Here is an 11,863-nt window from a genome sequence, read left to right as displayed (position 1 = left end):
TGGTAAGGATTATTTGAAAATAGACATTTTGGTGAAAATAGAGTTAAACCATAAAACATAGATAAAATAACCATGTAGGTGCTATATACAGTGGGGAAAAAAAGTATTTAGTCAGCCACCAATTGTGCAAGTTCTCCCACTTAATTTAAAAAGATGAGAGAGGCCTGTAATTTTCATCATAGGTATACCTCAACTATGAGAGACAAAATGAGAAAAAAAAATCCAGAAAATCACATTGTAGGATTTTTAAAGAATTTATTTGCAAATTATGGTGGAAAATAAGTATTTGGTCAATAACAAAATTTCATCTCAATACTTTGTTATATACCCTTTGTTGGCAATGACAGAGGTCAAACGTTTTCTGTAAGTCTTCACAAGGTTTTCCCACACTGTTGCTGGTATTTTGGCCCATTCCTCCATGCAGATCTCCTCTAGAGCAGTAATGTTTTGGGGCTGTCGCTGGGCAACACGGATTTTCAACTCCCTCCAAAGATTTTCTATGAGGTTGAGATCTGGAGACTGGCTAGGCCACTCCAGGACCTTGAAATGCTTCTTACGAAGCCACTCCTTCGTTGCCCGGGCGGTGTGTTTGGGATCATTGTCATGCTGAAAGACCCAGCCACATTTCATCTTCAATGCCCTTGCTGATGGAAGGAGGTTTTCACTCAAAATCTCACGATACATGGCCCCATTCATTCTTTCGTTTACACGGATCAGTCGTCCCGGTCCCTTTGCAGAAAAACAGCCCCAAAGCATGATGTTTCCACCCCCATGCTTCACAGTAGGTATGGTGTTCTTTGGATGCAACTCAGCATTCTTTCTCCTCCAAACACGACAAGTTGAGTTTTTACCAAAAAGTTATATTTTGGTTTCATCTGACCATATGACATTCTCCCAATCCTCTTCTGGATCATCCAAATGCTCTCTAGCAAACTTCAGACAGGCCTGGACATGTACTGGCTTAAGCAGGGGGACACATCTGGCACTGCAGGATTTGAGTCCCTGGCAGCGCAGTGTGTTACTGATGGTAGCCTTTGTTACTTTGGTCCCAGCTCTCTGCAGGTCATTCACTAGGTCCCCCCGTGTGGTTCTGGGATTTTTGCTCACAGTTCTTGTGATAATTTTGACCCCACGGGGTGAGATCTTGCATGGAGCCCCAGATCGAGGGAGATTATCAGTGATCTTGTATGTCTTCCATTTTCTAATAATTGCTCCCACAGTTGATTTCTTCACACCAAGCTGCTAACCTATTGCAGATTCAGTCTTCCCAGCCTGGTGCAGGTCTACAATTTTGTTTCTGGTGTCCTTTGACAGCTCTTTGGTCTTGGCCATGGTGGAGTTTGGAGTGTGACTGTTTGAGGTTGTGGACAGATGTCTTTTATACTGATAACGAGTTCAAACAGATGCCATTAATACAGGTAACCAGTGGAGGACAGAGGAGCCTCTTAAAGAAGAAGTTACAGGTCTGTGAGAGCCAGAAAGCTTGCTTGTTTGTAGATATAATATAATAGATATAAATAATACTTATTTTACCGAGGAATTTACCAATTAATTATTTAAAAATACTACAATGTGATATTCTGGATTTTCTTTTCTCATTTTGTCTCTCATAGTTGAGGTATACCTATGATGAAAATTACAGACCTTTTTAAGTGGGAGAACTTGCACAATTGGTGGCTGAATAAATACTTTTTTGCCCCACTGTATAAAACCGTTGAGGGTTGACTGTATAAAAACAGTTCGTGCTGCACTGTATTTGTTTTGTCCTATCGTATCTATCATATGTTGTTGCCTTATTAAAAAATATGCTATACATTTAAAATAAATGTATTTAAATTTTATAGTACATACTTATATATAAATACATTCATGAATGTTTTTAATGAATGGATTTTATAATAATACAAATAGCAATGTGTAACATTTTACCATATTTATTGCAACACTTTTATTTGTTCCCCACAAAATTATATATATTATATTATATTATATTATGTTCCTTCTGTTTCGAATGAAATTAAGTACTTTTCATTTGCACCTTTCACTGGATTATTCCAAATATATGGTTATTTAATATCTAATCCACATGTTTGTCATATATCAAGGGGAAAAAAGTGATTCCACTACTAAATAATGACAAATATATTTTATTTATTATTATTATTATTATTATTATTTTTAATCTCAAGCTTCAGAAGACCAAGAATATAGCAAAAAAAAAAAAATAGATTGACTACTGTTATGATACATTGACAGCACACATCCCAATTCACTTTCCGTATCCTTCAGAAGGACAGGTTTGGAATGACATGAGGGTGAGGAAATGAATTAAAATTTTTGGCCCAGCAATTCCTGAATATGAATAGACATTTGTAATGTCACTGAATTGTGCTGACATACTAGGAGTGACAACCTTCTTCTAAAATCAGATTCTTGCTGATTTCTGCAGTGTTCTTCACGAGAGCCACGCAAGACAGAGACACTGCCTTCTTTCACACTCGTCATGTTTATTTTTCTGTTGATCTGTTGCCTCTCTCTCTCTCTCTCTCTCTCACACATACACACACACAGTGTCTATGGCTGACATTTCCCTCCATGCTCACAGCTGCATGCCTGAGAGAATAAGCAGCTCTTAGAGACACTCTACAGTCCTTACTGCACGGCCATGAGCAGCACACTTACAACACTGACATCCATACTGTTGAAAATAAAGAAACGGCAGAAAAAACTATCTATCTATCTATCTATAATATGTTCTAAGAAGGTTTTGCTAACGTTCCCATTAAGTTCTGAAAACATTTCTGAATGTTCTCTGAACATTCAAAACGTCCAGTTTTTTTAATGTTTAAAAAAACGTTTTTTTTGTTTTTTTTTTTTTAAGTGAATGTTAAGGGAACATTCCATTTTATCATTTTTTTTTTCAAACATTATGGAAATGTTACTTTTAAATGTTCTCTAAATGTTCTGAAACAAGTAGTAACATTTAAAAAAAAAACGTTAGACGAAGTGAAATGTTTTTAAAAACTGTTACATTAATGATTTATAAATAACATTTTTGTGCACATGTTCTGAGAACATTGTTAAAGACTAGATAACTCTGAATGAAAGTGCTGGAAATGAAATTAAATTAAATGCTGTGCTGGAAATGAAATGTTACTGGAAAAACTTTGAGAGAACCTTGCAAGTACATAATATATAGCCAATGCGGTATATTATATTTATGTCTATATATTTATGTTTTATTTTCGATTGGGAAAATATATTCACTTCAACTGTTCACAGCAATAAATTATGTTGAGCTGAGTTGTGTTGTGTTGTGTTATGATGTTATGGGCCAGACATTACCACAAAATATTAGATTAGATTAGATTGCATAATTTTTCCTCCTTTAAGAGAACTAAAGATCTTGTTTGCCATTTCTGCTCACATCCATAGAGCCCCTGCTGTAATCACGTGTGTCACAGTAGCCCCTTCCCCCTTCACATTTCTCTGTACAGTGAAAGACTACATCACATTGTCCTTTCATTTTGAGAATAATCCCTGTTTCAGACAGACCAATTATTGGATGAAGCACTGGAACCAGTTTACTAAATGATAGTTTTCACTGTTTAAGGGTATTATTAGCTATTACCGTGTGTGATTTGATCCAGGCATTGCTATTTCCAAAGACTAAAATAGACTGGTGCACTTGTTTCTTGCAAAGTAACAAATTCTGCTTTATTCACGTGAATTCTAAGTAACACACGGGCAGACAGCCTACTTTAGTATATAATGTTTCCTTTAAGAGACGGGACTGCTTCCTTAAAACAGGTTGGGCAGCTGCTTTAAAGTGCCATTTCATGATCCCAAGTTAATGAGTGCTAGACCTTTATGAGGAAAAAAAATATTAAAATGTAACCACAAAACCAGCAACACCGATTTCTGCTTGAATCGTTTATGACTGTCAGAGAGACATTCCCAGAACCCTGATTTCACCTTCAATGTCCACACAGTTCATTCCCACCTTCCTAACACATGCTGTCATTTATAGGCCTCTCTGAGCTGCAGCACCAGCTGATCCTGGTTTTCCTGGAGTATTTACCAAACTAATGGATGCAAACTCAAAAGGAAATGTGCAATCCATGCTCACAGACATATAAGTGGTGGCATGCTGTAGAAAAGCATAAATATAGACTGAACTTAATCCGCTGTTGACAGAGAAAAGATAGCGAGACGTTTACAAAACACGAACAAAACGTATGCCAAACTCACATTCAGAATGCTTGAAATACGAGATTGTAGCCTAAAAGCATAGTTTGATTTTATCAGATTTATTACTGGGTGTTGAATGCCAGAGGACACAATTTACACAGTCATTCATCACTTACCTTTGAAATGGAGAAGTGGCCAAAAGTCATAAAAATCAGGTGGTGCCAGACTAATAAATGATTTATAAATGCAGAGAAATTTAATGTTAAAGACAAATCAGTGCACACGGAAGTTTTATAATAAATTGTTATGTGCAAACTACCACAGGTCTTTTCAAATATTGAGTAAGCTCGTTCCTCATGTAGATGTCAATGACATGACCTACCTTTACAGATGAAGGTTGAATAAATGTTAAAGCTCCATGGCAGCAACCAAAACTCCTCCCTAATCTTCTTACAACTCCTCCTTGAAACAGGTGAGTTGGCAGGGTATAAATTTTGTGAACCTTGCTTGGGCACACAGGAGCTTTTTGTCTCTGGAGAGGCTTTCAGGAGGACTACGACATCTAAAATCCAAAAGCTCCAGAGTTTAAATTGAAATAAACAAGGAAAATGGGGCTTGGAGTGAGTAGACTATGACTATGATTTATTATACTGCCAGTTTCATTGCACATTTGCTTTTATTGCTCTATTTCTCTCTCTTTTGCTTTGTTTAACTAAGTTAATGTGTTAGTTGCATATGTTAAGTATCGTTATTTTTGATAGACAGGGAATGATAAGTACAAATTGGCGGCAACTTCAGAGGATGGAGCAAAAATGCCAAAAAAAGGGAAAAAAAAGCAGAAGGACATGGACGATCTTAAAAAAGAAGTGGATCTGGTAGGAAATTCATATATAAATACATTTTTAAAAATACACATTGCATTAAAATACTTTTAACATTCCATTTAACAATAATCAGTTATGTGGGAAACTAAGATTTAAAGGCTCTTTTTGCTTCTGCAGGATGACCATAAGTTGACAATGGATGAGCTTCACCGCAAATACGGCACTGACCTGACCAGGGTGAGCTTAGTGACACTTTTGGGAAACATTATGTATTTAAAATGATATCATATGAAATCATATGCGTCTTTTATCTTCTTAGAATGACATAAATTATTGTTGTTATTATCTGCCTTTGAAAAATTGGTAACCTCATTGAAATTTTGGATTGTTAAGCTCCATATGTCTTTTCTGTCAAATCAAAGCACTTTTACTCTAAAAAAAAAAAATATATATATATGACATCTGTGCAAGAAGTTTACCAGCAGGCATGTTAAAATCGAAATTAATATGTAATTGAAACAGATTATATGTTGTAATGGAAAACGTCTAATACAAGTACTTGCAAATAATCTATGAAAGCTTTGGATTTGAAACCTATGTGCATAATATTATTTGAGTCAATTATTGCTAACTGTCCTGGAGCAAACCCGGACATAAGCAAGTGCGGCACTGCCATTTTGCTACACCCCCACCTAGATCAAACCTTCTGCCCCACCCTGACCTTCATTAAACTCCAACACCTCAAGGACTGCATGCCCCCTTTTAGTTATCCTACAAAATCTCCCTTGAATTTATGTTTATATATATATATTTTTTTTTAAATAAAAGCCTTTGTTTTAAGCTTCACTCACCATGCAACAACTTTTAACAAATTGTTATTTTATTATTATTATTGGCAGGGCTTGTCCTCTTCTCGTGCAAAGGAGATCTTAGCTCGTGATGGGCCCAATGCCCTGACCCCACCTCCTACAACTCCAGAATGGGTCAAGTTCTGTAAACAGCTCTTTGGTGGGTTCTCAACGCTGCTGTGGATTGGTGCAATCCTTTGTTTTCTGGCATACGGTATCCAGGCTGCCTCCGAAGATGAACCTGCTAATGACAATGTACAGTGGAACAAAAATCTTCTTATATTTATGCATAAATGTTTCATATGTCAACAAACATAGTGAATCACACAATTCTCAGTAGCATAATTAACCCCACTATGAACCTGTTTGATTTTGCAGCTTTACCTGGGAATTGTGCTTGCTGCTGTTGTCATAATAACAGGATGCTTCTCATACTACCAAGAAGCCAAGAGCTCTAAAATCATGGAGTCTTTTAAGAACCTTGTTCCTCAGGTACTGACATGTAAAAGTTATTCCCATAAAACATTGTAGCTCTCACACACACACAAAAAAATTCTAATACAATATGATTTTGTAGCAAGCCCTGGTTGTGCGTGATGGAGAGAAAAATAGTATCAATGCTGAGGAGGTAGTAGCTGGTGATCTTGTGGAGGTCAAAGGTGGAGACAGAATCCCAGCTGATCTTCGTATCATCACTGCACATGGATGCAAGGTAAGACATAAAGCTTATCAGAATGGCTAAAGTAACATACTCCCACTGTTGAAAATAATGACATAGTTAAGCTGCATTTTGAATGCTGGTCACCAGAAGGGGATGTAGGTATGCTGGTGTCTTCACCAACCAGGAATCTTAAAGGTGCATGTTATTCTTGCTTTCCTCCTTTCAAGGTTGACAACTCTTCACTCACTGGTGAATCTGAGCCCCAGACTCGTACTCCTGACTTCTCCAATGAAAATCCCCTGGAAACTAGAAACATTGCATTCTTTTCTACCAACTGTGTTGAAGGTACAAAGATAAAACAGCTGAAGTGTGTTGGATTACAAAAGCAATGTCAGAACTATGTAATTAAAAGTTACAATATTCAATAGGTACTGCCAGAGGGATTGTCATCAACACCGGTGACCGTACTGTCATGGGTCGTATCGCCACTCTTGCCTCTAGTCTGGAAGGTGGACAGACACCAATTGCTAAAGAGATTGAGCATTTCATCCACATCATCACTGGTGTGGCCGTCTTCCTGGGTGTCAGCTTCTTCATTCTTTCCCTGATTCTTGGATATGGGTGGTTGGAAGCTGTCATCTTCCTGATTGGAATCATTGTCGCTAATGTACCTGAAGGACTCCTTGCCACTGTTACTGTAAGTCAGAGTTCAAAGTACAGAGCCAAAGTACACTTCACTTGAGCCAAGAATTATTACTTAACTTGTAACTTAATGCAGGTGTGTCTAACTCTGACTGCCAAACGTATGGCGAAGAAAAACTGCCTGGTGAAGAATCTCGAAGCTGTGGAGACTCTTGGCTCAACCTCCACCATTTGCTCTGACAAGACTGGAACTTTGACCCAGAACAGAATGACCGTCGCTCACATGTGGTTTGACAACCAGATTCATGAAGCAGACACCACAGAGAACCAGAGTGGAACCTCATTTGACAGGAGCTCTCCAACTTGGTCTGCTCTTGCACGTGTTGCTGGCTTGTGCAACCGTGCAGTCTTCCTTGCTGATCAAAACCATGTGCCAATCCTTAAGGTGTGCTTGAACATCTCAATATTTAGTACTTAAAAAATATTTTGAGAAACATTTAGATGATTTACGTTTAGAGTGACTTGTAAAAGTCCATCAAATGTATGTCCATCAACACACTATCAGTAAAAGAAAGAAATCTTTTGCAGCGAGACACAGCTGGTGATGCCTCAGAGTCTGCCCTGTTGAAGTGTATTGAGCTGTGCTGTGGTTCAGTCACTGAAATGAGAGAGAAGTACCCAAAGATTGCTGAGATCCCTTTCAACTCCACCAACAAGTATCAGGTATTTTTGTTGAATTGTTCTTTGGAGATTTACAGATTTCATTTGACTGACCTTCATAACAGCCCCTAATATGTTTTGTTCTAGCTCTCAATCCACAAGAATCCCAATTCCACAGAGTCTAAGCATCTGCTGGTGATGAAGGGAGCCCCTGAGAGAATCTTGGATCGATGCTCCTCCATTTTGATTCAAGGAAAAGAACAGCTTTTGGACGATGAAATGAAAGATTCATTCCAAAATGCTTATGTAGAACTCGGAGGTCTTGGAGAAAGAGTGCTGGGTAAAGCCAACATTATGAAGTTCACCTTGTGGAGTTGTTGCAGTCAAAACTATGACTATGTACACTAATGAAGTGTTCTTTTTTTAAAGGTTTCTGCCACTTTAGCCTCCCTGATGACCAATTTCCTGAGGGTTTTGCATTTGATTCTGAAGAAGTGAACTTCCCAACTGAGAACCTGTGTTTTGTTGGCCTCATATCCATGATCGATCCTCCTCGTGCAGCTGTACCAGATGCTGTGGGCAAGTGCAGGAGTGCAGGAATCAAGGTGTTGTTTCACCTTGATTCAAGACTGATGGCTTGATTATATTTACTTATTATATTATACCATGAATCAGATGATCAAGCATCTATGTCTTCTATCACAGGTTACTAGTGACCATCCAAAAACAAGGCTATTTGTAAAAGGTCTTGAATCAAGAAGTTGTTCTTGGTTCAAGATCCATTTTTTATTAAATATTTTGTGAATATGTTGCAGCATATTCAATTTTGTTCATACTTGTTGTATGTACAATAAATTAATCAAATTATAATTCAAAATCTTATATTTCAGGTTATCATGGTTACTGGTGACCATCCAATTACAGCTAAAGCTATTGCAAAGGGTGTTGGTATCATCTCTGAAGGGAATGAGACTGTGGAAGACATTGCTGCACGTTTGAACATCCCTGTTGGAGAGGTTAATCCAAGGTATATTGGCAATCTCTAACAAAACATTTATGGACACCAAGTTTTGAATTTGCTCTAGAAGCATGCTAATACAAAGTGTATCTCTAGAGATGCTAAGGCCTGTGTGGTCCATGGTGGTGAACTGAAGAATATGAGTGAAGAAGAGCTGGATGATATCCTGAAACACCATACAGAAATTGTGTTCGCCAGAACTTCTCCACAACAAAAGCTGATCATTGTGGAAGGGTGTCAACGACAGGTACCATTAGAGCGTTGTCTATCCAATCCTATTGATACTAGACGATTTCGCCGAGCAGATACCATTTTAATGCATTTTTTCCTCTTATCAGGGTGCCATTGTAGCCGTAACCGGTGATGGTGTCAATGATTCTCCTGCTCTAAAGAAGGCTGACATTGGTGTGGCTATGGGTATTGCTGGATCTGATGTTTCCAAACAGGCTGCTGACATGATCCTTCTGGACGACAACTTTGCCTCAATTGTCACTGGAGTTGAAGAAGGTATGACATTTTATTGAAAATGTTATTAACTGAGGATTTCTGAAGTTTATTTTGACACTTATTTCTCAAACATGTCTTCAACTTTAGGACGTCTGATCTTTGACAACTTGAAAAAGTCCATTGCCTACACTCTGACCAGTAACATCCCTGAGATCTCACCCTTCCTTTTGTTCATCATTGCTAATATTCCTCTACCTTTGGGTACCGTCACCATTCTCTGTATTGACCTGGGGACTGACATGGTAGGTGAAAGGACACATTTTACTGATACAGAATATTTTCCAGTACGGGAATCAGGGGCCAAACACTGAAGGGGCATATTCACCTATTATATAGATTAGATTAGTTTTCTTCATTTTCTTTGGTTTGGCAGTCCCTAGATCCTTAGGGTAAAACATTTTGATATTTCGTAAACTGATTGGGGAAGGCCTGACCTTCAGTTTGACTTTGGTTGCCCTCTCAGACCCCGTAGTGCCACCAACAGCTCAAAGTTTGACACATTTTTGGAACTAACCTTTGAACCATGTTATTTTTTTCTTCTGATTCATTGGATCATAGTTTGAACCATCTTTAATGTCTTGAAAACAAACTAGCGTACAGATCCTCCCTAGCTTTGGGACAGATAATCTTTAGACCATGCCAATGAATAGCATCCCAACCAGGAAGTTTGGCCTTGTCATGGCAATGCTTGGATGCATTGGATGAAACCTTGTAATTGCAGCCATTGTGTAAGTTTGTATTTAGTCCCACTACTGGTCAGAAAATCTGAAAATTACTCCAAATAATTAAGTGTAATGCTCTGACTCTGTTCATAACTTTTCACAAACAGTGATGTCCATTTTTCTGGTGTCAATCATATTGGCTGTTGACCATTTTGAATCTTATTGAAAAACTAATTCCATGTCCTGAACTATGACTTTTTGACAGCTCCCCCAAATGGTCAAAAAAGTAAAGAAATGGTTCTACTTATTATCTGTGAACCTATTGGCTTCAAATTGTGGTTCTGGTGTCCTATGTAACTGTGCTTTACTTAGATGGTTATGCTTGCTTCTGGTGGTGTAATGCATGCTGTAATTGGCTGCAGCTATATTTTGATTTGTTGATTAATGTTTCCGCAGGTTCCTGCTATCTCATTGGCCTATGAAATTGCTGAAAGTGATATCATGAAGAGACAACCCAGAAACGCTAAAACAGATAAATTGGTGAATGAGAGGCTAATCAGTATGGCCTACGGTCAAATTGGTAAGAGCATGGTTATTCCAAATAGACATTCATTAATGTTAGCGCTATGTTCATTCTTTGTCCTGGTTTTGAATGACTACGCTATTGTGATGTTTTCTCTTAGCATAGTATTTAATTGAATTATTATGGAAGCTTAGTGTACAAAATATCACCTATGAACTAAACACACTTTCGATGTTACTAATGTGCAGCAGGCTAGCTGCAAAAGCATCTTTACGTGTTATTTGGTTTTATTTCATTAGAGACTCCACGCTGGTTAACAGCTATATTTTGAAATTCTAAATCGTCTGTGTGTACAAATCTGCCAGCAAGCATGACAACCAAGAAGTGTGGCTATATATTTAGTCAGTGCATTAATGTAATAAACAAAACGTAGTAAATCCTCTCTGAATCCTTAAGGTTTCTTGGCTGTCGTTTGGCAGCTCCCTCCACAGATGTCCTATAGGATTGAGGTCTGAAGACTGGCTAGGCCACTCCATGACCTTAATGTGCTTCTTCTTGAGCCACTCCTTTGTTGACTTGGCAGTATGTTTCGGGTCATTGTCATGCTGGAATACCCATTCATGACCCATCTTCAGTGTTCTGGCTGAGGGAAGGAGGTTCTCGTCCAAGATTTTACAGTACATTGCTCCGTCCATTTGCCCCTCAATGCGGTGAAGTCATCCTGTACCCTTAGCAGAAAAACAGCCCCAAAGCATAATGTTTCCAGCTCCATGCTCGACTGTAGGGATGGTGTTCCTTGGGATCATAGTCAGCATTTCTCTCCCTCCAAACACAGCAAGTCGAGTTAATGCCAAAGAGCTTAATTTTGGTATCATCTGACCACAGCACTTCTCCCAAGCCTTCTCTGAATCATTTAGATGTTAATTGGCAAACTTTAAACGGGTCTGTACATGTGCCTTCTTCAGCAGGTGTAGTGTGTTACCAATGGTTTGCTTGGTGACTGTGGTTCCAACTGCCTTAAGATCATTAACAAGCTCCTCCCGTGTAGTTCGGGGCTGATTACTCACCTTTCTCATGATCATCCTTACCTCATGAGGCAAGATCTTGCACAGAGCTCCAGACCAAGGCCGATTGATGGTCGTTTTGCATTTCTTCCATTTCCGAATAATCGCACCAACTGTTGTCTCCTTCTCACCAAGCTTATTGCTGATGGTCTTGTAGCCCATTCAAGCTTTGTGCAGATCTACAATCTTGTCTCTGACATCCTTTGACAGCTCTTTGGTCTTGCCCATGGTGGTGGGAGAGGTTGGAATGGAAGATACAGATT

At 38.5% G+C, this 11,863-nt stretch overlaps 2 protein-coding genes across 2 annotated transcripts in view; both read left to right on the top strand.

The window, feature by feature from the left end:
* Positions 1-2,309: 2,309 nt before the first annotated feature.
* LOC107568774 (sodium/potassium-transporting ATPase subunit alpha-1-like) overlaps positions 2,310-11,863 on the top strand; it is a 30,844-nt gene continuing 21,290 nt past the window's right edge. Inside the window, exons 1-2 of the mRNA XM_016254752.1 lie at positions 2,310-2,315; positions 3,786-3,829. Coding sequence (XP_016110238.1) covers positions 2,310-2,315; positions 3,786-3,829 — 50 coding nt within the window. The remainder of the gene's footprint in view (positions 2,316-3,785; positions 3,830-11,863) is intronic.
* Positions 4,728-8,551, top strand: LOC107568776 (sodium/potassium-transporting ATPase subunit alpha-1-like). The gene is made up of 12 exons (XM_016254754.1): positions 4,728-4,811; positions 4,953-5,066; positions 5,193-5,252; positions 5,915-6,118; positions 6,242-6,355; positions 6,441-6,575; positions 6,752-6,869; positions 6,953-7,221; positions 7,303-7,611; positions 7,755-7,889; positions 7,974-8,166; positions 8,256-8,551. The coding sequence occupies exons 1-12, from the start codon at positions 4,800-4,802 to the stop codon at positions 8,465-8,467; spliced, it is 1,875 nt and encodes a 624-aa protein (XP_016110240.1). The 5' UTR covers positions 4,728-4,799; the 3' UTR covers positions 8,468-8,551.

This window comes from Sinocyclocheilus grahami, unplaced genomic scaffold (assembly GCF_001515645.1).
Source record: "Sinocyclocheilus grahami isolate Dianchi unplaced genomic scaffold, SAMN03320097.WGS_v1.1 scaffold1279.1, whole genome shotgun sequence".
NCBI classification, from domain to species: Eukaryota; Metazoa; Chordata; class Actinopteri; order Cypriniformes; family Cyprinidae; genus Sinocyclocheilus; species Sinocyclocheilus grahami.
Note: the sequence above shows the minus strand (reverse complement) of the source record. Positions and strands in the feature narration are given on the sequence as shown.

What these genes read in the sequence shown, in the direction of transcription:
- LOC107568776 (XM_016254754.1), top strand. An exon ending in TTAAGAACCTTGTTCCTCAG is followed by an intron (nt 6,356 to 6,440) that starts GTACTGACATGT and finishes ATGATTTTGTAG; the next exon opens with CAAGCCCTGGTTGTGCGTGA. An exon ending in ACTCCACCAACAAGTATCAG is followed by an intron (nt 7,890 to 7,973) that starts GTATTTTTGTTG and finishes GTTTTGTTCTAG; the next exon opens with CTCTCAATCCACAAGAATCC.